Here is a 24,704-nt window from a genome sequence, read left to right as displayed (position 1 = left end):
CTTAATTTATAATTTTACATGTAATACTATCTCAATACAATTTTAAACTCTTAAGCCTATAGAATATCATGAAAATCTTGTCTTTGAATAGAAACTCATGATTTTATTTAAAAACATGAATATATCATCAAAGTACTGATATCTCTTACGTCTTACACTAAAATGTTCAGTTGCCCATGAAAACTTATAGGCTTAAGCAAGATTCATATTATAAATTCATAATAAATTTTAAACCAATATTATTTATTAATCTAGATATGTCTATATATATATTATCTATTTATACAACGTATACACACAGTAAACCATAATATGGGCTTTAATAAAATATTAATAAAAGTAAAAAAATATACAGTAAATTGTTTAAAACAAGCCCCTTAAGACGGTAAAATTCTTTAAGGCGGCAAGAATAGAAGCTATAATTATGTTCTATAAATAAAACTAATATACAAGAAAAACTAGACGGCGATAAATTAGCGTGGAAAGAATAATCATAATCATTGAATAAATAAGTATTGTTAAATTTAGGTTATAAAATAAAATATATCAATGATAGCCATTTTTATAGATTAGGCTAGCTTTATTAAAAATAAGAGGACCAACAGCATCTTAAAGTTAAAAATGAAAAAAATGTTGTTAACAAAGAAAGAGAAAGTTTTTACATATAGGCTGGAAGAGTTCATGTACTCACAATTATACAATGGTGTTTTCTCCGGTAAACCAGACAGTGCTTCTTAAGAACTCGAAGGGAGATACAATTCCGTTTTTATTATCGGATTTTGATGAATTTTCACTATCTAGAGCTCAGACGTCTATGATATTTTCAGCACAATGTGCAATGAGCTTGTTATTGGCAATTGTCCTTATATTAACATCAAAAAGAGAAAAAAGGAAAACATTACTCTTTTTTTTAAACATAGGGGGATTAATAACAGTATTTATAAGAGCTTGTCTTCAATGTGCTTATTTATCAGGCACATGGGTAAGCTATAGTGTCCAGTTTCTTGGAGAGTTTGAATTATTATCGCAAAAAGATTTCTATGTATCAATTATCGCATCATGTATTCCAATTTTTATTATTCTATTTATCGAACTTTCTCTTCTTATTCAAATTAGAGTAGTATATGCAACTGAAAAAAAATTACAGATACCATTAACAATAGCTTTTTCTATAATAATAATTGTCGTTATAATCTTTTGGATTTTAGCTGCTGTTCAAAACTCAATGGCAGTTTTATCTCAAACGCATTTTGGACATAGCGGATTATGGGGCTCACCTTGGCCTTATACAGTAGCACGTATATCTTTTGCTTTTAGTATATTTATAGGATGCATGGTTTTTATATATAAATTACTTATCACCATTTACCGAAGACATAAAATGGGTGTAAAAGAATTTGGGCCATTACAAATTATTTTTATTATGAGCTGTCAAACATTGATCATTCCTGGTACTTTTTGTCATATTTTATTTTATTTCTAATATTATTTTATAGCAATTCTCATCCTTGTCGATTTTGGAGTAAAAATAACAGGTTTTAGTTCATTAACTCAAGCGCTCGTCGTAATGTCTTTGCCTTTATCTTCTCTCTGGGCGTCATCTAAAGTTGAAAATAATAAAAATAACGCAGCACCGACATATTATAAAGATATGAAGAGCATTGGAGATTATAGTATTGAAAGCACACCAAGCTCATTCACTAAGCCACCTTATATGGGATTTAGAAAACCATCATATTTCTCTGAATATTCTAGAAGTCCTTTTTATGAGGAGTATTTTGATGATAATGGATCTAAACTTGATATACTAGTGGAAAAATCTCTAAATATGTTTCAAGAAGATAAATAATTAGAGCATTTTCAACATGTTCAATTTGATTACTTAATACGTATTTAAATAGAAACGCATTATTTATGATTTGAGATATCAACATACAAACTATATTCCTATAATCTTTTGTAAAGCAATATTTGATAAATTTAAAATAGATGTTATTTAAAAATTCTTAAAATATACCAAAAATAATTTAAATAAAATTAAACGTATTTTTAAAAAGTATGTGACAATTTGCCTTTAAAAATTAATACAAATATTCTACAAAATATTGGACTTGAAGATTTTATAAACACTTTGAAAACACATAAAAATTATATAGACAAAAATTGATTAATATACATAAAGCAGATTACAAAATTTTAAAAAAATAATATTCAAATATTCCCTTGTCTAAAGCTCATCATGATCAAAGATAGACAACGGATCCTGTAATTTCTCATCCATTTTATCATCATCACCTTTGGATACATCAACTTTATGGCTTCCTTTTTGAGAAACAAAATTGATCAAATCATTCACTGTTCTTGGGCCATTATATTCAATTGGGTTTCCTTTATCATTAGCAGGGAATAATAAAATCGTTGGGAATCCTTTAATATCTAAATTATCCTCAACATCGTTTGCTAAAAATATATTAACACCAATAAAAATACATATCAAGCAAAACCTGTAGCATCAAATTTAGCTATTAAGACTTTAGAGCTTAATTCTGAGCTAGAAGTAAAAACTCTAGCTAACTCCTCATATTTAGGTGCAAGATTTTTACAATGCCCACACCTTAAAATATTAACATAAAAAACTCATTTAACAATAAAAAATAAATACCATGGAGCATAAAACTCAACAAGAACATCATGAGGAGATTCTATTACAACTTCTCTGAAATTATTCGCAACTACAACTGTTACAGGACCTTCTTGTGTTTCTGGTACAGGTTCTGATTTAATAGAAGGAACAAGTCGTTGTGAGATATAATCATCTAAGAATTTTTCAAGATTTTCTTTCGTAAAAGGTATATCCTGATCAAATGGAAATTTTTTATTAGAAGTTACTTCCTGAATAGCAAATGCTGGCCATTCTTGCCTCAGGTTTAAATTCTCTGCATGCCCGCCGTATATATTTGCATCAATTGCAGCAATATTTAACTTCTCCTTATATTTTTTTGAAAACGGAAGAAAAATATCTCTCATTGATTCTTTCTCCTCATCAGAACTTACAAAAACGCAACCTAAAGGTAATTTGCTAGAAATATAATCTTGATATGTTTCAGAATTAAGTTCTCCAAATAAAGGAATGCTTTGTGAAAGAAGAAATAATTCAAGAGAATCGTACTCGAAGTCCTTTTTAAAAACAGAAACAGGATCATTAAAAGTGTTAAAGATAACGAGACCTGGAGATGACAAGCCGAACTCTTTAACAAGACTAGCATCCGATGTTACTCCGAAAACAAACTTGTTACGATATGCAGTAGCAAGTTTGGTATAGACATCATTAGCTTTGTCTTCTTTATTAAGAAGTGCCAAAACCACAATTTCGTCTGAAGCTTTGAAAATATCATAATTTTCATGATTTACTTCTGTTGTAATAGGCAATGTTTGTTTTATCATGAAAGAAACAATGGAACTTGACTTCCTAGGACCTTCATAGGGCTCATGTTTGCCATCTCTAAAGATCTAAAGAATTAGCAACGAAATATTATTTACAAAAAGAAAAAATGGCAAATAGCAAAAGCCAATACATGAAAAACAAGGATTCAATAAGGAAAAAAAAAACAATATTTCTAGCAATTCTGTAAATACCTTAAGCGTGGGATATCCTGAAACATCATATTCTTCACAAAGACGTGTTTCGATTGTACAGTCTATCTGAATCAATGTAATTCCCTAAAAACAATATAAAAAAAATATATAAAAAAATCAAAATAAGACCAATATACCTTATCTTTTAGCATAGTAGCGGCAGTTTCATATTCAGGTGCTAAAGCTTTACAGTGACCACACCTATAAAAAAAAGTTAATAAAAATGTTAAAAACAAAAAAATACTAACCAAGGAGCAAAAAATTCGACAAGAAAAAGACCTGGCTTCTGAATCGTTTGTTTAAAAGCCGCTTCATTTAAATTCAATACATCAGAAGCTTTAATAAAGTGCTGAAAAGCAAAAAAAAAACATAAATAAATAAATAAACACGGAGAAGAGTATGAATATGCCATGATCCGCCAAAAATACGCAAAATGTTCAATCTCAAGCAGCAATTTATTATATAAAACTGTTTTTGTAACCTCTAGCGATGAAGATTGTTTAAACTTTTTTTCTAAGTAAATTTATATAGGTTTAAACCTAACCATAAAATTAAGTAACAATCCTATAAAATCCAGCCTTATAAGAGCCAACTTTTTGATAAGCAAGTCCAATATCCAAGAAAATATGTTTGAAAGAAACTTTATAATAGTAATAGATGAAAATGAAAAAATATATTCTATAAGAATTGAGTTCCTATTTACATTATTTTGTACCATTTTGACATTAATATCATTTTTTCCCATTTTTATTTACGAAATCTTACGAAAAATACGTTTAGAGCCTTCACCAAGAATCTGAATAGAATCATTGGCCTCAAAAGATCGCAATGCCTCATTAAAATCATTTAAATTAATTTCTACTGTACTTTGCTCGCTAAACTTCTTAAAAAGATCAGTAAATTTAACAGACAGCCCATTCGCAGTCATTTCTTCTAATAATTTGAGCAATTCGCATTTAAGATCACCTCTAGCACGACGTTGAGCAATCCCTTCTCCAGTATAGATAAGATCCATATCTATTTTTCCTGATGCATCTGTAGCATAATCTTTAATAGCAGATCGCATAAGACGAGTAGCCTCTTGTACGTCTTCCAAAAGGACCTCATTGCTTAGCCTAAAAAAAAACAGATAAAAAACAAAATATATCACAAATAATTTACCTCATTTTCGCATGAGCTTCACTTAAACGAATCATACTCTCCAATTGCCTAGTTGTTGCAGTAATTCTCCTCTCAGATGCTTTAACATCTTCACCTAACTTTCTCATTTCAATATACGTCCTTACTAACTCATCTGCAGCTTCATTAGTTAATACTGGTTGAATATTTTGCTTTGCATAAGAAATATATGAAGTTAAAAATTCAAATGGCTAAAAATATCAGAAAAAATATTGCAATGAAAAAAAAACATACAACCAAAGAACCCTTATCTTCGTTTATTCGATCTTCCATATACATTTCAACAAGATGACGTGCTAAACGTCTATCATTAGACTCATCTATTTTATCTAAAATTAGATAAACTAAATCAAAACGACTCAATAAAGTAGGAGGAAGATCAATGTTCTGAGGAACAGATAAATCTGGATTATATTTACTTCCAATAGGATTTGCAGATGCTAAAATAGACGTTCTCGCATTAAGAGTAGTAATTATCCCCGCTTTTGCAATAGAAATAGTTTGTTGTTCCATTACTTCATGCAAAACTGATCTAGTTGAATCCGACATTTTATCAAATTCATCAATACAACATATCCCTCCATCAGAAAGAACCAAGGCACCACTATTATCATCAGGTTATAATGTAATTGAATTTATAATAACAACCTTTCTAAAACCAATTGTTTTGTATCTTGATCACGAGTAACATAAGCAGTTAAACCAACTGCAGAACTTCCTTTGCCACTTGTATAAACCCCTCGAGGAGAAATTTTATGAACGTACTAAGAAATTCGACAACTATTTCATATCTTTATTTTTAAGTACCTGCAAAAACTGTGATTTAGAAGTAGATGGATCTCCACATAATAATATATTAATCTCTCCTCTAAACCGTGGAGCTTCCCCTTTAAGAAATTCCTTATTTGAACCCCCAAAAAGCTGAAGTAATACTCCCTTTTTGACATCATCCATTTCATAAATACTAGGAGCTATAGAGAATTAACTAAATATCCTTTATTAATTAATATCTTACCAATAGACTTTGTTAAAATAGAGTATAAATCAGGATTTCTTGCTAATTTTTTTATTTTTTCCTCCTCTTCTTCTGTAAATTTACGAATTTCAGTATTTATAGAGATAGATTCAGAAATTTCTGTCTGAAGAATAGAAGGATCTATGCCAATTCTCCTCTTATCTATTTTCTGAATATGAACAACATCAAAATATGTTTTAAAAAGAGATTTAATAGTTCTTTGACGTGGATTTATACGAACAGGAACAGAACGAAAGATACCTGTTACCTTTATCCTATCGCCAGCTCTTGCAAAATCCACTAATTCATCATAAACACATAAAGAAACAGAATGAGGAGTCTGTCCATCTGGTACCGTATCTACCCTCTGTTAATTTATAATATTTTTTGGTAAAAATATATTATCACCAGGAGTTTCTTGAAGTTTTATAATTTGTTTATCAGCAAATTCCGATCTATTATGAACAATTTGCATAGAATTGTCAGAAGAACATATTTCCCTAGGACAACGTGTTGGTTCAGATATTCTTCCCCTATCAATCTCAACAGTTACTGTATGATAACAAACATCACATCGAAAAAATGCTATAAATATAACTATCAATAAAAATTTCTGAAAATAAATAAATAACCTTGTTTCATATCCGGAATAATAGTGCTAACACGAATAACCAGGCCTTTAATACTTACCAACTTATCAATATCTTTCTCATTAATCACACTCAAAAAGACATGAAATTCATACCATTGGGATTCAAATCTCGTATATTTGTCGTCTTGGAAAGGCCAAAAGGCCTCACTTTATAAATATTATTTTCTACCTTTGAAATTTCTGTCTCATTTGCACGACTATCTATCAACATATCATGCATATATTCTTTAATTGTTTGATCCATAATAGGTATAATTTCTTGAGGATACGCTTGCAATTGATGATGCAGCTTCTTAGTAGGTGGATAACACTCTAAATCTTGTGCATCAAGATTCAAATTAGTAAGATCCAGATCATACATCTATATTATATGAGAAAATATGAAAATACCCTTATATATATAACTTGTTTCAACATATTAGCATACAACAACGTATCCCCACTGGCATCTACATTCATTTCGCCATTAAATGCCATTCGATACTTTTTTCTAAATTGTTTAAGAAATGCTTTGAACGTATTTATGCTTTCTTGAATAGAAACATTTGTTCCCCAAATAACACGGACCATTTCACCTGTATTTTCAGACACCGGATCAAACGTACTCATCATCTGTACATCCGATGTTAACTGGCTGCTTTGTGTTTCCGCAGTATATGGAAGAGGTGTTGATAAGATATAACGAGGATGAATATCTCCACGAGGCATTGAACGAGGCGTAGTAGAAACAAATCTTTCATATCATTAAAAATTAATCAAAACCCCATATAAGATGTATACAATGGCCTTTCAGAGCCATCTCTATTTGATGGATAACTATACGCTGCAGATGAATGTAATGATGTTTTTTTGCTTGAAGGAGACGTATAAAGCAATGGAGATGAAATATCTTATTAAAAATTAGTATAAAATAAAATTAAACTATAAAAATATAGGAAAATTACTTGATTGTATCAACGCCTTAGGAATTGAATTTTCCGATTCAAGTGCGTCATTTTCCCGAGGAGCTGAAGATGATGATTCTGGGAAAAAAAGAGGCGACGATGTCTTAGATGTCATACAATTTAAGCCGCCTTATTATATGTTTTTCTTCTTAATAATTTTAGTGTTTTTTTGCATCTAAATATTATCTTGAAATATCGAAACTATAAATATACTGGTCAATTGAAAAATGTTTATATAGAGAATATTTAAAAAAAATAAAGAGAAAATAACATTGAAAATTAGTGAATATAATTCTTTATGAACAATTCTTATGCTCCAGATAAAATACTATTTATTTTTATTACAAAACATTATAATGATTAACGATATTGAAATCTAAAATTTTAATAAATAGAATAGAATATTAATTAAATATTTAATTAATATAAAATAACTATTCAAAAAGATATATAATAAAAAATAAATATTTATATCAAAAAACCTAAAAAAATAAAATTGTTATAACTGTTGAAAAAAAACAGTTATGGATATTTATATCCAAAAAGATTTAAAGCATTAAATTTTGTAAATTTCGATTAAATATAATATCAGTAACAGAAATCATAACATTTTTTAAAAGCGTTGTATCAGTCGCATTTGTAAAATGTGTATACTATTTATGAATTAGAAAATAATAAAGTAAAAATATCTTACAATAGTTTTTTGATGATTTCTATTAAGTCTAAGAAATTTTTGTCGAAAAAAAAGACAACAAGCACGATAATCAGTTTGATTTTCTATAAATATGAGTAAACTGAAATATTATGAAAAGAAATACCATTATTAAAGTCTGGAAAATAATTTGATATTAGCGATACATGAAGCTTAACTTTAAAAAGATCGATCTTGTTAAGAAAAAGTATGATCGATGTATTAATAAACCATTGGGAATTACAGATCGAATCGAATAAGACAAGAGCCTCTTGCATTTGATTCTAAATCAAGAATTAATTTAATTTATATCCATTCGAAAATACATACAGCGCCAATATCTTCTGTTAAACACTGATCATAGCCAGAAATAGCAACAAGAAAAAGGACAGCTGTCACATTCTCAAAACAATGAATCCATTTCCTTCTTTCTGATCTTTGTCCACCTACGTCGATCATTCTATAATAAAAATGAGTTTAATTAATCAAAGTTAAACAATTCTAACCGATATGTTAATCGAGATACTTTAAAACATGTTTCTGTGATCCCTGTTGTTTTTAACCTACATCGTAAAATATCCTGATCTGTAGGAATATATTTCCTTTCAAAAAGTCTATGGATATTTTCAAAGAAACTAATTTCTAAATAAAAAATCTATCAAAATACAAATTCTTACTAAAAACAATTATCATGCAAAGCATATTCATTTCCACGATTAACAGCACGTGTTACCCCTGCATCTTCCCATAATGATATAAAGGGTCTATAATACTCTGGAGGAAGATTTTCTCTATTGGTTAACTCTCGTTCCTGCAATAATAAATCAAGATATTGCTATATACATTCATCAAATTCCATATAACAAATTTAATCAAATTACTTCGTTTTCTCGTCGCTCAAAACAAATATCAAATTCTTCCATAGCTTCAATAATAAGTCGCATAGACTGTAACATGTTGCTAAAAATAATTGTTCTATAGTATTCACGTTCTTTCAATGTAAAGCCAGATAGATGAATTAGCTTCATTTGCTATAAAAAATAAGCTAAAATAAACAAATGGAAAATGTTCCACTTTTAAAATTGTCGTCTTCCCACTTTCTCCAGCGCCTGATCGATTTAAGCTACTCAAAATACATATCAATTCAACTCTACCTAATAATAATATTTTGGCTTCATGACATGCATCTAAAATCAATGTTAGCATCAAGATACATATGTTACTAAAAAACATACGTTCTTGTTCCTGGCGAAGATATGACTCAATTTCTTTGGAACGAAGTGTATCTTGGTTATATGTAGCAGAAAAACAACATCCCATAACTTAAAATAACTAATTTAAGTTTCCAGGAATAAATCTAGTATTATCAAAAATATAAAATGCAATTAGAAATATAAAATAGTAATATTTAAATTATTTTAATAAATAATAGATTTCCGTTAAGCAAACAATTTCATTTATATTTAAAAGATAAATATAATCTAAAAGCATTCTAAAGACAAAATAATATTTAGAAAAGAAATAATATATTAATTAAAATACTCTAAATATTTAAGATCAAATAAGAATTGAGTATATAATATATTAATATTTATAAATAGAAATAATTTACATTCATAATCTTATACAGCTAAGTTTTATATAAAAACACATTTCTATGTATAATATGAAGTATTATGTATTTATTTCTTACATAAAAACATAACTGTAGCAAAAAAAGTTTATAATAAATTGTAACTACGATTTTCAAAAAAAAAATCAAATAATTATAAACATTATTTATACAAATAACCCTCCCTTTTATGATATGCAATTAAACTATTATATGTTATTTGAATAATTTTATAGTTTAAACCAATCTTTAAAATATTTGTCATATCATAAATATATACATGACTCATTAATATTATCAATTAATCTATTTAAGAATACATATATAGAAAATAATCATCTCAGTTTATTTAAAAATACTATTTAATTCAAAAAAACTTTATATTCTATAGTAATAATTCTCATAATACATTTAATTTAAAGAAAAAAATAAAAAATTTTACTATACTCGAATATAAACTGATATAATGGAAATTAACGATTAAATTTATTTCATAATACATAATTATGATGCATTTACAACTTTTAAAATAAAGATATTTTAAATTTAATATATAAAAAATACTTTTTTATTTAAATAACATTCATCCATATTCATAGTTTACCATATCTAAGTATTAGAAAAAAACACCCTATTAAAAAAAAAAGATAATCCAATAACAAAAAATGCATACAAATTAAAGTATATATAAACCTGATTCAAAGTAATGAATTTTCGTTCCCATAGAAACCATTTAATATTTGTCAAACATTATCGTACTGTTGTCATAACACATTCCTTTATCATTTCTATCTAATATTACATTAAATAATATTTATATCCGCTCAATAACATTGATATGATTTTTCTCCTTTATGTTTTTTTTTTAAAAAATCCGATATTTACATTATATTATACATTTTCACAAGTTTTTAATAATTCTTCGCATGTTTCAATCAATTCCTATACTAATTTTCAATAACAATTCATTATTCTCATATATTTACTCTTAATCCATCCATTGTCGTTTCTGAACGATCCAAACTTCCTTTATCATATTGAAAATCATTCATTTCACCAACTATTCTTTAATATAGTTTTAACCCTTTCTAAAAACAAAAACAAACATACATCTTCATATTTTTTAACAAATCATCACATCCTTTACCAAGATATTCTATTTCTTTCTGCATTTTCTCTACCGCCTCTTCCATTCGTTTAAGAATCTCCGGTAACGCTGATGATTTCATTGTAAACTACTTTCTATCAAAAACACATCCTTAAATCATAGAAAAAACGTGTTCTCACACGTAATAACAATACTTTATTCTTCATACCTTTTGCATTTCCTCTTTTTTCTCCTCTAAAACACTTCTCTCTACATCCATAGCTTTCATTGTTTGCATACCAAGTTTACACTCAAGTTGGATATTTTTCTTAACAATTTGACAAAGTGCACTTCGTTGTGCTTGCAACGAACGATATAATATAGGAATATCTGGATGTGATCTGAAAAATATTAAAAAAAAAAACAATTCATAAAATCCCAATCTTAACCTTTTAGAGGCTGGAAAAAATGATATAAATGTATTAAGTGTCGCCGTTTCTTGTAAACTTGACGGTGACACAAGAAATGTATTTAAAATTTGAGACTCAGTTTGTGACATATTATACTCCAAAATAATTAATCGTTAAAAGCTAATAACACTTTTATACACTAATAAAATAAAAATTTACATAAATTCTAGCACAAATTCTAGCACAAATCCTAACAAAAATCCTAACAAAAATCATTAAAATACTCTTCATAAACTCTTGTTTATTTTAAATATATTATTAATTAAAATATATCTTTCTATTATTATTATAAATACATATATTATAAATACATATATTATACATATATTTTAAATTCAATTATTATCGATTATAATTAAACTTAAAAACTGCTTTTAAGATCTTTTAAAATCTCATATTTAAGAATTCTTCTAGTTATAATGGATTCATTCTTTTATTATACAGGTTTTAGAAGAGGGCTAAACCCCTCTACAATTTAAAGGTTTTATTATGTTTTTCCGTTATTCTTCATCGTATTATAGTAATCAGGCATAATACGCGGGTTTATACTATTTATATTTCTAGGGAAATCGATATCGTGAAAAAAAACGGATCGACTAAGTTTTGGAGCTAAAATACAGAGATTGATTCATGTAAATTCATAACTGAAGTACTTTAAATATAGGAAAAGCCCATTTTTAACATGTAATAGGTTTTTCATTATGTATTTACTAGCATTTTTTTAATCTATTGATTAATATGTATATTGAATTATTTACAATTTCAAAATATTAAAATTTTGATTTCACGGCTTATCAGGTGTTTTGATAAGCCGTTATCTTTAAAGCATCGCAAGAGACAAGAACTTAAAAAGTAAATAGAATGATGTTATAAACAATAAGACTAATTGGAAAGATCAATAAAATATTTATCAAATATTAAAAATTTAAAATAAAAATAAAATTTATAAAGAAAAATAGATAAAAAGATCAAAATACAGTAAATCAATTAATTAAGGGGTTTTACTTGTTACTTTGATGGATGAAGTACCATTAGACTCGATTGAGCAGTTTAACAATGATTTAATGTATTCTGGATGGACAATGCCTATTTATGAACAACAGCCGCAATCGTTTTCTATGTTTTTGCCTGGACAAGAAACGGATATTACTCAAACAGAGCTGGTTTATCCTGTATTTTCTAAGGCAGCGCAAACAAACACAAAGTATATACAGATGCATGGACTTTTGCCTAGTTATGGTAGACAATCTTTTTCAGGACTTGTTGGATCAGCCTATATACCATCATCAACTAATACACAAGCGAGTGGATTGATAAATACATTGCCGACAATTAATATGCCCATTAATAATGTAATTAATGGTCCAATCAACACTCCAATTAATTCGATAACATCGTTTCAATCAACGCCATCGTCAGCCATTGCATCGTCGCAAATGCCGACTCAGTCGTTATCCGCTTCTTCTACACTAATTCAGCCTCCATTTTATTCAACAACAGCTTGTTCGCCATCAATTTCGATCCAGCAAAGTATATCAGGAACCCAAACATTATCTGGACGAGTGAATGCTAATGTACAAGCAAAATCTAGCACTATAGATAACCTTATGACATCACTGATAGAGTTTATGAATAAAAGAGGTATATCTATTAATGCGCATCCATATATTGGTGATCAACAAATCAACCTTGCTATACTTTATATTCAAGTGATGCGTTTAGGAGGTTCTCACAAGGTAACACAAGCAAATGCATGGGAGAGTATTGCACAGGCATTTGGAATCAATTTAGCTTTAATACCAAATGCTGGGCAACAGCTTGCAGAATGCTATAAAAATTATCTTGCAGCATATGAAGAAGCATGGATATATAACCAACAACTATTAATGCAACAGGTTATTTCAAATAAATACAAACATGGAATGTCTCAAGAGAAAAACGAACAAAAAACTAGTTATAATAAAACAAACAAAACCTTACTTCATTTTCAGACACAACATGCTTTACCATCAAAATCTATATCACCGCCTATATTGCAATCAATGTCGCAGCCAGTAGCACAGCCAGTGTCACAACCAGTATCGCAACCAATGTCTCAGTCGGTGTCACAACCAATAGCACAGTCAATGTCACACTCAGTAGTACAGCCAGTGTCACAACCGGTAGCACAATCAGTGTCACAACCGGTATCACAATTAATGTCGCACCCAGTAGTGCAATCAGTGTCACAACCAATAGCACAGTCAATGTCGCAACCGGTATCACAATTAATATCGCACCCAGTATCACAATCAATGTCGCAGCCAGTAACACAGCCAGTCTCGCAACCAGTATCACAATTAATGTCGCACCCAGTAGTGCAATCAGTCTCACAACCAGTATCACAATTAATGTCGCACTCAGTAGTACAGTCAGTGTCACAACCAGTAGCACAACCAGTGTCACAACCAATAGCACAGTCAATGTCACAATCGGTATCACAATTAATATCGCACCCAGTATCACAATCAATGTCGCAGCCAGTAACACAGCCAGTCTCGCAACCAGTATCACAATTAATGTCGCACTCAGTAGTACAGCCAGTGTCACAACCAGTAGCACAACCAGTGTCACAACCAATAGCACAATCAGTTTCACAACCGGTATCACAATTAATTTCGCACCCAGTAGTGCAATCAGTGTCACAACCAGTAGTACAGTCAATGTCACAACCAGTAGCACAGTCAGTGTCACAACCAGTAGTACAGTCAATGTCGCAGCCAGTAGCACAGCCAGTGTCACAACCAGTATCGCAATCAATGTCGCAGTCGGTGTCACAACCAGTATCACAGTCAGTGTCACAACCAATATCGCAACCAATGTCTCAGTCAGTGTCACAATCAGCATCTCTAGTATCTCAATCAATACCACAATCAGTATCTATACCCATTTCAGATAATTCAGTTCCATCTGATTCTCAACCAACTAATTCATTATCGCAGCCAGCATTTACACAACAGTATAAGCCAAAAAAACGAATAGTTGAAACATATGGGGGATTTGATATGGAATTAATAGCACGGATGGGTAATGATCTGGAAAATCTTAGATACAAACCGCCTGCTTTACATGAATTGGGTACTATTAATATAGATGCTTTAATAAAGAGTGTTCAATCAAGATTACATTCAGAAGTTAATCGAGCACTTGATGTTCTTACTATTATTACAGGAGACAAAAGATGGTGTTTACCATTATCGGAATGTGATGAATTATTGGACAGTATTATAGAAATAGCAGATGAAGAATACCAATTATTGATACCAGATATAAAAAATGCAGATGAAACAATTTCAATATCATCTTATGAACAAATGGTGGATTTATATTATGATGAAATAGATGATTTAACGATTAATTATCGGCCAGGAAGCCAGGGTTATGAAAAGTTTAGATCAATGGAGAAAATTTTATGTATTACAACAATTTTAAGAAATTTGACTTTTTCAGAAGAAAATCAAAATGTTATGGCAAAAAACAATGCACTGCTCATCCTAATAGAACATTTAATTATATTAATATCGAAAACAAATATTTTCGAAATATCATATCGTCAACGACTAGATTTAGCAAAAGATTTAATTATTCTTCTTTCGAATATTTCTCAATATATTCTTATAGATAATAGTTCTACCGCAATAGCAATTATTCGTTTAATCACAGCATTTTCCCCAGATTCAAACATTTGCTTAAAACCGGATAAAGTCATTTTTACACCATACAATCCAACACTACATCCATATCTTCCAGCTGCAATTGATACACTAGCAAAACTTTTCGCAAGAAGTTTTCCAAACCGACACACTTTTGCCAAGATCATGATTTTTTTATCTTCAAAACAATGCCTTAGAGATAACATTTTTATTCGAACATTTATGCTTTGTATATCGCCGATACCTGTTTCTACTTTAACTCATTCAATTCATATATGTGAAGCACGACTCGCTTTACTTGAACATTGCACACTTGCTGCAGAAACAATTATCAATATTTTTCCAAAAGAGGGTAATCTCGCTCAATCCATATTATCATCAGATGATAGTTTTCTTGGTAGCTTTTTAAGACTTGCTTGTTTACTTAGTTCTATTGGAGGCGGTCAATTATCAAATCAAATCCATAATATCGGATCAAATCCATTTTCTCGTTTTGCTAGACGAACAATGAACATCTTATATATTTTAATTGAAAAAGCTAGAGAAGAAAAACCGTCTACCGACCCTTATCACATATTTTCTAGAATATCAAGAAAAGAACAACTTTTAGGAAGTCTTCTTACACCGCATATGGATGGTATGATTATAAAAAATTTATGGTCTTTGGTAGAAGGTAACTGTGCAGAGGAAACACGACAATTTCCTTTAGGTTAGTCTTTTTTGGTGCTATAAAATTATATGGATATAAACCAGATTGTATATATTATTTATGTTTGGGGTCATCACTATGTTTTTCCGCATTTTTAGTTCAAAATCCATCTCTAATAAGGATTCTTTTGACTTCATTTACTCTTGATCCTTTTATAATAACATGTTTTGTTAAATTATTAACAAACAATTCTTTTTGGCTTAATTTAAGATCCTTTTCTAATTTCTTACATAGTTCCTAATATCATAAGACAAAAATAAAGTTTTCTGCTGTATTACATAAGCATTTCCTTCTACTTTTCTAATTAATGTTAAATATTTTGTTCCTCCACCTTTAATATCTAAATAAACTGGTAATGATCCAAATCGAGTCCGACGAACAAAATAAGCTCTTAAAACAGCATCTGAAAAGAAAGATCTACTGAGCTTATGTTTTACTTGTATCATTTCTACAAAAATTTTAATTTTTAATACTATTTCTTGAAAAAATGAATACTAAAAATAGTCATATTCTGTCTAAAAAAAACCGAAGGTCATTCATTAAATTCAATCTCAATAAATTTTTCATTTTTCATTGTATTTTTATCTATTTCTTTCACTTTCTTAACCAACTTAGTTTTTTTAACCTATTTTTAACTTCGAACCGCTACTTAAAAATCTTGCCAATCCTTTAACCTTTATATTAACCATAAAATGACTACTGAATCAGACAATCCTGTATCATCAGAGCCTTTTGGTATTATATTTATTAATATTTTGCTTTATTTATAATTAATTTTATTAGATCCTTCTCAATATGATTTGGTTCCAAACATGCTGCCATATCTTGACAAACACTTAATTTTCCCATTATTAGAGTTTTTGCAGCAAAAAAAGATATATTCTCATGAAGATCTTCTTAGAGAGAAATACAATTTACTGATTGAAACATATATGACGGATTATATTATAAATTTATTACAGGAAATGACTATAGAAGATCCAAAATTTAAAAGCCGTATAGAACTTGATAAGAAAAAAGAAGAAGAAGAAAAGGAGCTTTTAAGACTTAAGAAAGAGAGCGAGAAAGTTCTTGAGGTTCTTGAAAATCATGAAATAATTACGTCGTTAAGACAGGATAAAGCACAAAATCTTCAATTTTTGAAAGATACACATGGAGTATGTTTTTTATTTTTTCGAAAGAAAAGTGAAAAAAAATAGAATATTTCTAATTATTTGAATTAGATAACTGTTGAAATGATTAATGTTCTGTATAAACTTGGAAAATTTCAATATAATTGTGGTAATTATACAAATGCAGTGGATCTTTTATATCACTTTAGAGCTTTAGTAATGGAAATTACTATCTATAGATTTGAATTAATATATATTTAGTCAATGGATAATGAGATGAATATATCTGCAACATGGGGAAAATTAGCATCAGAAATTTTAACAGTTAATTGGGAGCGCGCAATAGAAGAAATCAGTAAATTAAAAGAGATTATTGATGCAAAGGTTCTAAAATTCAAGTTAATTATAGCCTTTATTTAACAATACATATTAGACTTTTTCAAGTCCCATTTTTCAACTTAAACATCGAACATGGCTAATTCATTGGTCCCTTTTTCCCTTTTTCAATCATGAAGCAGGAAAAGAAACTCTTTGTGACCTATTTTTTTCACCTCCATATATCAATACGATTCAAACATCATGTCCATGGATTCTGAGGTATCTAACTGTTGCAGTTATTACATTACGATCACGATCACGTAATGCAATGTCTTATCAACGTCGTATAAAAGAATTAGTGAGAGTCATTGATCAGGAATTATATGAATATACAGATCCCATTACCGATTTCATTAGTGCTTTATATATTCAATTTGATTTTGATGCAGCACAGGATAATCTTAAAAAAGCAGAAAAAATAATAAAAAATGATTTCTTTTTGGTAGCAACATATTCAGATTTTATCAACTCTGCACATTACCTTATGATAGAAGCCTATTGCAAAATTTACCAACGTATCAATATTGAGTACGTATATGTTTCATATTTTTGTTATTAAAAAATATTAGTGATCTTTCAAAATCTTTAAATCTTTCTCATACAGAAATAGTTAAATTTATTCATGATGATATTGTAGATTTAAATGCGAAAATAGGATTTGAAGAGGTAAACATATATAATCAAATCATATATATTAATTTTTTCAAGGGAATTATTACAATGAATCATCCTTCTCTTCAAATATATCAGAAAATTATTGAACGCATAAAAGGCATAACTTTTCGGACCCAAGTTTTAACACAAACTATTATTCGTCGGCAGCAAGGAGATAAAAAAGGAACTATGCATGAAATTGTAACATAATTTAAAATCTATGACCCAATACATATATTACAAATAAATAATATTATCAAAACTTTAATTTTCTTATTTAAAAAAGAGATCTTTTTTAACTAATATCTTTAAATATCAAAAGTCTAATCTTAAATTTCTGCCTTGTCAGAAAATTTATTTATCAATTTATTTATTTCATATACATTAAAATAATGATTAAGCATATCACACTTTTTTATTAAAACCCAATTCATATTATTTGATTTTTGAAATACCTTTTTCATCATAAAAATATAAAACAATTAATTCGTTATAACTCCAGGAATATATATAAATGCTATTCAAAATACTAATCTTAAATGGTATCAATCTTAATTCGAAAAAATAAAATAACTTTATTGGTTTCAAAATATATTATTTTATTCCTATTAACCAGGAAATTCCCCTTATATTAAATGATAACACATATCCATATATCCCTTATGTTTTATTAATCAGTAATTAACTCTGGAAAAGATAAGTCCATCTTAGAAACATATTGAAGCATCTGTATATCAAATGGCGTAATCTTTCTTATTTTATAATGTCGTAATAGAAAATTTATATTTTTAGAAAGAATATCAATTGATGTTTTAGGATTAGATGTTCGTAAAACAGATCGGATAAATAAAAGTCTCATAGATTCATTACATTGCGAAAATTTATTCTGTTTCCCCATATTAACTATCGATTTAGCATTAAAAATATATGGATTTCGTTCAATAATTTTTTTTTTATTTTTTAAATTAAATGAAAACGATTCTATATTTTTTATCTTCATAGGAACAAAACCTTTCGTCCCTTTTTCCCTATTTAATGTTTCACATGCCTTCTGTAACCCTTTTTTTACATAATCAATCAATGTTTCCCATTCTTCATGTAGCACATCTATATTTGCCACAAAATACAAATCATACGGTGAAACTCGACATATTTAGCATTCATTTATATAAAAAAAAAACACAATAAATACTTGGTAAATACAGAAATTCCTTGTCATTTCTATAAAGTAAAACTTGACGTGCTGCTTCTCTCAAACGTCGCCGAACTCTAGATCTCACAGATGACATATTAGATATATTCTTTTTAGACGCTAAAACCGTCACTCGAACTAATCCTCTAAGGTAATATACATTCATTCGCTTATCTATTCTAAACCCGCTTTTTTCAAGCGTTTTTCCTCCTAATGAATACGTTTCAAAATCCTCTCTTGGATAGAACCTCAGATTAAATAATTTACAAAAAAATTGAGGTCTTTTTCTAAGAATTCTCTTTGATATATTTGGAAAATATTGTCCCCATAATCTACCAAGTTTTACTCCAAAAATAGACATAATTTCGCCCTGAAAAAAACAATATACCATAAACTTAGGCCAAATAATACGTTAAACACATAATTATATCCTTTTTCCCACTGCTTATCCCGCTTTTTCCCTTCATTTATTTTTTCATTTATTTAGACGTTCGAATAAGTAGCGGCCACTTACCGCGTGTAACTTCAATCCGGTACACATCTTGTACCGAGAAAAATATCCATTCTTTTTGGCGGAAAAACGATGAAGTGCCTATAAATATGATCGTAAAATCCTTAATTAGCGTATTTTATTTACTAATATTCCTTTTTTCCAGCTTTCTTTAGCCCATTTTTGCGAGATTCATGGACCAACAGCTATCTTCTGTACACAAGCTATTTCATCACATCATGAGACGTTATTTGTAGAATCTATTGCGGATAATATGAGCGGAAATAGTACAGAAGGAGTTGTTTTGAGAGAAGAAACGTGCGCATCATGTCAGTTTTCGGTTCCAACGGATTTAACGGTTCATAAAAATGGATTTCCTATATTAAAGACACAAAGCTCGAATGATAAGATGTTATATGTATCTACTAGACGTCCGATACTTGTTCATGAGAATTCAGCGTTAAAAAATGCATGTGTTCGTAGTTTATCATGTGAACTTTTACCAGGAAAGACGGGACCCATTTTATTTGGAGATGCGACGTTTGGATATACTATTGCATATGTTTTTAGACTTGCGGATCCGTATGCTAGAGGATTGAAACGATGGTATTCATTTATATGTTTAATGCAGAACCAAGCAAATTTATCTCGAGCATGGAGATTTATAATTGAAAAATTTGAGATATTAGTTCATCGTTTGGATACTAAGTCAAAAATGACGTTAGTTGGTGTTGATGGAAAGAGCAAACAAAGAAGTAGTGTTGAAATTAAAAAAAGTCCTGAAGAATTTTTGCGTAAATATGATGGCTCTGGTATGCCTCAAAGTTTAGCAAAGTTAGTTGATATGCAGGTAAAAAAGGGAATATTTATGCCTGATTGAAAGTGAATTAACGTATTGAAAACAGGATATTTTTGTCCAGATCCATGCAAGTTTTGCATGGATTCTTTCTATATGGGGAATTCAATTTGAAAGATCTAGTAAAAATAATTATTCTGAATTTAAAGACTTGATAGACATGAAGCCAAGAGAAGATGAAAGGGAAAAAGGCAAGAAAAACATAGAATGATTATTCTTGAAATTCCTTAACGATCTAATGTTAATTTTATCATTTGAATTATCATATACGATTTGTTTTTGTAATATTATTAACGAGATTTATGCGCCTCCTATTGTATTCGAACATTCTTCTTTATCATTTACCCATTGATCGAATAATATTTTGGGTCTAAATGACCATTTATCAAAAACTTGTCCAATTTCATCAAATTCTTCACGAGTTATTTCATCTACTTTTTTTTCAAGTAAATATGAAGGTAATTTTTTTGTCAATACTTCTGCGCCTGGTCCGAGAGTACTGATAAAAAAAAGATTACAAACATGATATTTTACAAATAAAAATTACCTGATTGCTTTTGTAAGAGGGGTTTTTCTTAAAACAAAAAGATGTCTGACAACATAATCAAACGAATCCAGTGGTGCTTTATTTATATAATTAGTTTCTATTGGGAAAATATACCTAATGCTTACCTTTAATTGGAATTTCTGATAACGGGACTATTTCTATTAATATTAAATCTTTCTACCATTATTTGTAAATAAAACGAAAAAAACTCTTATTTTATTCACCTCTCTGATAAAATCTTTCGGTGTTGCCTCTAATTCAGAACATACACCTGGAAATTCTTTATTTCCAATAATAGTTTTACATTCTGCAACTGATTCTCTAACAATTCCTAATTTACATCTTCCCTGCTTCCCCGGCATTGCCATTAACCTTCTTGCTAATGACGTCGTAACCCAAAATAACATACGTACTCGTCCATATTGATGAATCCAAAGTCTTTCATATCGAGCAATCAAAAATTGCGCAAGTAGCTGTTCCCCTAAAACTCCATGCGGAAGATGTGCCAAAAATAAAAGAGACGTATGAATATGATCCATCGGTTGATATCCTGGTTTAAGTAACCCCTGCGTCTCCAACTGGGAATATGATGACCATAAAAAACCATTCAACTCCGTTAAAACAACTTTAGACGACGTCTTCTCTGAAATCGCCTATCCACCATATAAAAACATACTCAAGATATATTAAATCCCTATTTCTACCTTAAGAAACGGGTGAAATCTCTTATCTGGTTCCATTAAAATATAAAGTTTAGGATTAATTCTTTTCAAAAGGGCTTCCGTCATTATTCCCGGTCCTTCAACAATAAGAACATAAAATATACTATAATGATATTAACCTGGGCCCATTTCAAGCACTGTTGCTTCATTATATATGTTTAACTTTAACGCACTAACTGCTCGCTCTATAAAACGTTAAAATAGGTCATTTTTAACCCTTTTTTTTCGCTGAAAAATTACCTGCAATCTTAGAATTTAATAATACCGAGTTTTTCCATGTTTTCTGAAGGTTTTTCTCCAGAAAACCCTTCAATGCAAGATTAACCATTTTTTTAACGTTAAGTCGAATCGTCTCGACAGCCTTAACGTCCTATATATTAACATCAAGATGCGCCTAAAAATTAAATTTAAGGAAAACGTCTATGAAATAGAGCTAAATGAAGAGAATACAGTGGAAGATCTTAATATGGCTATATTTTCGTTTATAGATATTAATAAATTTGAAATCAGGCATAAATTTCCACCTAGAAAAGTGGATATTTCAGAATGTGATAGAACATTAAAATCGCTGGGTATTTTGGACTCAGAGGTGCTTTTAGTCAAAGAAATAGATAATAATGGAATGGAAATTATGGATAAAGGTCAAAATCCGGGAGAAAATGGAGTATTTTTGCGTAATTCGTCAACACAAACATCTATTTTAGAGTCAAAGGATGATCCGTTTGCACCGCCGGAAATTGAGCTAGAAAATAGTGACGGAAGGGTTGTTTTAAGGGTGATGCAGAACGAGTATGTTTTTGGAGTATGATTTTTTATGGAATAATAATGAAATAGTAATTCATGTCTATTTCGTGCAGTAGGATATATAATTATGGGGAAAATGGATACGGCGAATGAATTAAGGTCATTAGTTGCTCAGACTATTCAAAATGATCCAACGACCTATTCAGATGCGATTCTTGGACGCTCAAGAGATGAATATTGTAGATGGATCAATAAAACTAATAGTTGGGGAGGAGCAATTGAAATATTAATTCTTGCAAATCATTTTGAGGTTGAAATATGTTCTATTGATGTAGCTACGGGGAGAACGGATCGTTTTGGTATATTATTTATTTTTAAAATTCAATTTTTAAATAATTAATAATACTAAGGGGAAGGAAGACCTATGTGTGGGTTTATTGTGTATTCAGGTGATATTAAATATGTAATAAAACGAAGACTAGGATTTATTAACAAAAAAATAGGGATTCATTATGATGCTATTGCATTAACACCGATGTCAGGAGCATCGCCTAATTTTGATACGACAATTTTCTCAGTTGAGGATTTAAATGTAAGAAAAGCAGTTCTAAAACTTACGGATTATCTACGAAAGATTCACTATTATACTGATACATCAAATTTTTCACTAAAATGCAAAATTTGTAAAATAAATCTTCGTGGAAGAAAAGATGCACTAGAACATGCAAAAATAACCGGTCATTCAAACTTTGACGAATACTGATGTTATAAAATATCTTTTCCTCAATTTTACTTTTAAAGAGAATAAAATATTGATAAATGTCAATTTTAAAAACATCAAAATATATAATTATTAACATTTATTCCAACAGCAGCTTCTGCTTCTTCTTGAGAATACGGTATTTCCTTAAGAAGTTTTACTCTATAACTTTTAGTCTAACTGAAAAATAGGACAAAAATTAACCTTTTTTTATGAAGTTTCCCTGTTTGGTGCTTTATCAATGTATCATTTGTTTCAAAATATCTCGAACATTCAATACAATAATGTTGTCCTATTTATTTAAGAAATATGTCTTTATTACTTGAAATTTCTATACCAAGTCCAGGTAAATCAGGATCAATTTTTTTGAATAATAGTACTTTTTTTGATTCAGGTATCATGATGTCCTCGTGAATCTGATCAATATCTCGCTGATATTGTCTTGTTCTATACATCCTATGTCTCCCATTTGAGGTATGTTTTCTTTTTTGTCTTACTCTTCCCATCTTTTTTTAGAGAAAAAATCGAAAATATTTTAATAGGAAGAAGGTTAATAAATAATGCATTTTTATAAGGAAAAGATGATCTGCACTCTTCAGGAATTATGTACTGTCATGTTTTAAAAATCAAATTATATAAATAAAACATTATTTTTAAAAAAAAACTTATATTAAAAATTTAAAACATAAAACAAAATCCAAAAAAAAGGTTAATAAAGGACAGATACTTATATAATTCAATAAATATATAATATCAAGCTTACTTGTATATTGAGGAAAAAAAAAATTTATGGTTAGATACATGAAAAAAATAAATTATTCTGGGTATAACTATGCATTTTTATAAACATTTTCACTAGATACATTGATGCTAATTATTTATGAATCAAAAAAAAATATAAAGAAACAAAATTATTAAAAAGTACTCTTCAAAAAATATGATAAAATAATATAATAAAAGATCCAATAATAAAACAAATCACATCTATAATAAAGGTATATAAGGATGAAATGTATTAAAAAAAGTGTTTTTTTTTTATTATTAATTCAATTTATTCATTTCTTTTTTAAAATTCTAATCTTAATATAATATATATTGTTATTCTAATAGCATGATTTTTCAAATAAAAAAAATATATTAATGATAAAAATATAATATTTTCTATAATTTAATATCTCTATCTCTACAATTTAATATCTTTACAAAATATCCATTTAATACATATTTATACTTTTTATAAAATTCAAAGATCTCTTATTTATACTTATAAATATAAATCAAAAGCATTTGAAAAATTTACAGATATTTTCTTTATATTACTAAAAATATATCATTCCTTATCTTTAATCCTAATATTTATAATACTAAACTATCTTTTTTCAATATTTTTCAATATATATCATATATAATTATAATCTATACTATACAAACCATAATATAGATAATATATAATTCTAACATCTATTTACTAATAATATCAATATAATTTAAATAAAATTAAAACTCTTTTGCTATTAAAAGAACAATTAACCTTCTTTTTTTCATATTTAACCTCTTTTTAT

The 24,704-nt window shown here is 28.7% G+C and overlaps 13 protein-coding genes across 13 annotated transcripts; 5 read left to right on the top strand and 8 right to left on the bottom strand.

The window, feature by feature from the left end:
* Positions 1 to 654: 654 nt before the first annotated feature.
* T552_02233 (hypothetical protein) lies at positions 655 to 1,895 on the top strand. Its single transcript, XM_018370785.1, has 2 exons — positions 655 to 1,451; positions 1,497 to 1,895. Exons 1-2 carry the CDS (start codon positions 701 to 703, stop codon positions 1,847 to 1,849), a joined length of 1,104 nt encoding a protein of 367 aa, XP_018225676.1. The 5' UTR covers positions 655 to 700; the 3' UTR covers positions 1,850 to 1,895.
* A 286-nt stretch (positions 1,896 to 2,181) lies between these two features.
* Positions 2,182 to 4,331, bottom strand: T552_04148 (protein disulfide-isomerase domain). The gene is made up of 7 exons (XM_018372199.1): positions 4,181 to 4,331; positions 3,885 to 4,141; positions 3,774 to 3,837; positions 3,637 to 3,720; positions 2,663 to 3,510; positions 2,505 to 2,614; positions 2,182 to 2,460 (listed from the first exon to the last, which is right to left on the bottom strand). Exons 1-7 carry the CDS (start codon positions 4,181 to 4,183, stop codon positions 2,228 to 2,230), a joined length of 1,599 nt encoding a protein of 532 aa, XP_018225675.1. The 5' UTR covers positions 4,184 to 4,331; the 3' UTR covers positions 2,182 to 2,227.
* A 56-nt stretch (positions 4,332 to 4,387) lies between these two features.
* T552_04147 (hypothetical protein) lies at positions 4,388 to 7,541 on the bottom strand (the record flags this gene model as incomplete). Its single annotated transcript, XM_018372198.1, has 12 exons — positions 4,388 to 4,751; positions 4,798 to 5,006; positions 5,050 to 5,419; positions 5,464 to 5,579; positions 5,623 to 5,786; positions 5,831 to 6,190; positions 6,239 to 6,415; positions 6,463 to 6,534; positions 6,576 to 6,843; positions 6,888 to 7,215; positions 7,263 to 7,371; positions 7,427 to 7,541. 12 exons carry the CDS (start codon positions 7,539 to 7,541, stop codon positions 4,388 to 4,390), a joined length of 2,652 nt encoding a protein of 883 aa, XP_018225674.1.
* A 387-nt stretch (positions 7,542 to 7,928) lies between these two features.
* On the bottom strand, positions 7,929 to 9,483 carry T552_02231 (hypothetical protein). Its single transcript, XM_018370784.1, has 10 exons — positions 9,353 to 9,483; positions 9,272 to 9,304; positions 9,192 to 9,226; positions 8,999 to 9,148; positions 8,795 to 8,952; positions 8,624 to 8,752; positions 8,448 to 8,577; positions 8,245 to 8,401; positions 8,121 to 8,203; positions 7,929 to 8,079 (listed from the first exon to the last, which is right to left on the bottom strand). The coding sequence occupies exons 1-10, from the start codon at positions 9,435 to 9,437 to the stop codon at positions 7,975 to 7,977; spliced, it is 1,065 nt and encodes a 354-aa protein (XP_018225673.1). The 5' UTR covers positions 9,438 to 9,483; the 3' UTR covers positions 7,929 to 7,974.
* A 1,091-nt stretch (positions 9,484 to 10,574) lies between these two features.
* On the bottom strand, positions 10,575 to 11,416 carry T552_02230 (hypothetical protein). Its single transcript, XM_018370783.1, has 5 exons — positions 11,266 to 11,416; positions 11,046 to 11,217; positions 10,840 to 10,964; positions 10,716 to 10,794; positions 10,575 to 10,671 (listed from the first exon to the last, which is right to left on the bottom strand). Exons 1-5 carry the CDS (start codon positions 11,373 to 11,375, stop codon positions 10,621 to 10,623), a joined length of 537 nt encoding a protein of 178 aa, XP_018225672.1. The 5' UTR covers positions 11,376 to 11,416; the 3' UTR covers positions 10,575 to 10,620.
* An 840-nt stretch (positions 11,417 to 12,256) lies between these two features.
* On the top strand, positions 12,257 to 15,738 carry T552_02229 (hypothetical protein). Its single transcript, XM_018370782.1, has one exon. It carries the CDS (start codon positions 12,303 to 12,305, stop codon positions 15,690 to 15,692), a length of 3,390 nt encoding a protein of 1,129 aa, XP_018225671.1. The 5' UTR covers positions 12,257 to 12,302; the 3' UTR covers positions 15,693 to 15,738.
* A 2-nt stretch (positions 15,739 to 15,740) lies between these two features.
* Positions 15,741 to 16,225, bottom strand: T552_02228 (hypothetical protein). The gene is made up of 3 exons (XM_018370781.1): positions 16,183 to 16,225; positions 15,966 to 16,135; positions 15,741 to 15,924 (listed from the first exon to the last, which is right to left on the bottom strand). The coding sequence occupies exons 1-3, from the start codon at positions 16,193 to 16,195 to the stop codon at positions 15,787 to 15,789; spliced, it is 321 nt and encodes a 106-aa protein (XP_018225670.1). The 5' UTR covers positions 16,196 to 16,225; the 3' UTR covers positions 15,741 to 15,786.
* Positions 16,226 to 16,334: 109 nt separating this feature from the next.
* Positions 16,335 to 18,087, top strand: T552_02227 (hypothetical protein). Its single transcript, XM_018370780.1, has 7 exons — positions 16,335 to 16,422; positions 16,471 to 16,844; positions 16,911 to 17,015; positions 17,061 to 17,183; positions 17,233 to 17,705; positions 17,747 to 17,843; positions 17,886 to 18,087. The coding sequence occupies exons 1-7, from the start codon at positions 16,380 to 16,382 to the stop codon at positions 18,039 to 18,041; spliced, it is 1,371 nt and encodes a 456-aa protein (XP_018225669.1). The 5' UTR covers positions 16,335 to 16,379; the 3' UTR covers positions 18,042 to 18,087.
* A 368-nt stretch (positions 18,088 to 18,455) lies between these two features.
* On the bottom strand, positions 18,456 to 19,429 carry T552_02226 (hypothetical protein). The gene is made up of 2 exons (XM_018370779.1): positions 19,024 to 19,429; positions 18,456 to 18,974 (listed from the first exon to the last, which is right to left on the bottom strand). The coding sequence occupies exons 1-2, from the start codon at positions 19,412 to 19,414 to the stop codon at positions 18,502 to 18,504; spliced, it is 864 nt and encodes a 287-aa protein (XP_018225668.1). The 5' UTR covers positions 19,415 to 19,429; the 3' UTR covers positions 18,456 to 18,501.
* Positions 19,430 to 19,585: 156 nt separating this feature from the next.
* T552_02225 (hypothetical protein) lies at positions 19,586 to 20,626 on the top strand. Its single transcript, XM_018370778.1, has 3 exons — positions 19,586 to 19,629; positions 19,680 to 20,363; positions 20,419 to 20,626. Exons 1-3 carry the CDS (start codon positions 19,624 to 19,626, stop codon positions 20,578 to 20,580), a joined length of 852 nt encoding a protein of 283 aa, XP_018225667.1. The 5' UTR covers positions 19,586 to 19,623; the 3' UTR covers positions 20,581 to 20,626.
* T552_02224 (hypothetical protein) lies at positions 20,616 to 21,996 on the bottom strand. The gene is made up of 7 exons (XM_018370777.1): positions 21,879 to 21,996; positions 21,758 to 21,823; positions 21,621 to 21,715; positions 21,141 to 21,569; positions 21,042 to 21,093; positions 20,917 to 20,992; positions 20,616 to 20,868 (listed from the first exon to the last, which is right to left on the bottom strand). Exons 1-7 carry the CDS (start codon positions 21,964 to 21,966, stop codon positions 20,670 to 20,672), a joined length of 1,005 nt encoding a protein of 334 aa, XP_018225666.1. The 5' UTR covers positions 21,967 to 21,996; the 3' UTR covers positions 20,616 to 20,669.
* Positions 21,981 to 23,191, top strand: T552_02223 (hypothetical protein). Its single transcript, XM_018370776.1, has 4 exons — positions 21,981 to 22,427; positions 22,473 to 22,741; positions 22,793 to 22,831; positions 22,886 to 23,191. Exons 1-4 carry the CDS (start codon positions 22,027 to 22,029, stop codon positions 23,143 to 23,145), a joined length of 969 nt encoding a protein of 322 aa, XP_018225665.1. The 5' UTR covers positions 21,981 to 22,026; the 3' UTR covers positions 23,146 to 23,191.
* On the bottom strand, positions 23,174 to 23,692 carry T552_02222 (hypothetical protein). The gene is made up of 3 exons (XM_018370775.1): positions 23,480 to 23,692; positions 23,347 to 23,434; positions 23,174 to 23,304 (listed from the first exon to the last, which is right to left on the bottom strand). The coding sequence occupies exons 1-3, from the start codon at positions 23,646 to 23,648 to the stop codon at positions 23,220 to 23,222; spliced, it is 342 nt and encodes a 113-aa protein (XP_018225664.1). The 5' UTR covers positions 23,649 to 23,692; the 3' UTR covers positions 23,174 to 23,219.
* Positions 23,693 to 24,704: the final 1,012 nt, after the last annotated feature.

The sequence above is a fragment of the Pneumocystis carinii genome, assembly GCF_001477545.1.
Source record: "Pneumocystis carinii B80 chromosome Unknown supercont1.9, whole genome shotgun sequence".
Lineage (NCBI taxonomy): Eukaryota > Fungi > Ascomycota > Pneumocystomycetes > Pneumocystales > Pneumocystaceae > Pneumocystis > Pneumocystis carinii.
This window is presented reverse-complemented; position numbering and strand designations above follow the sequence as displayed.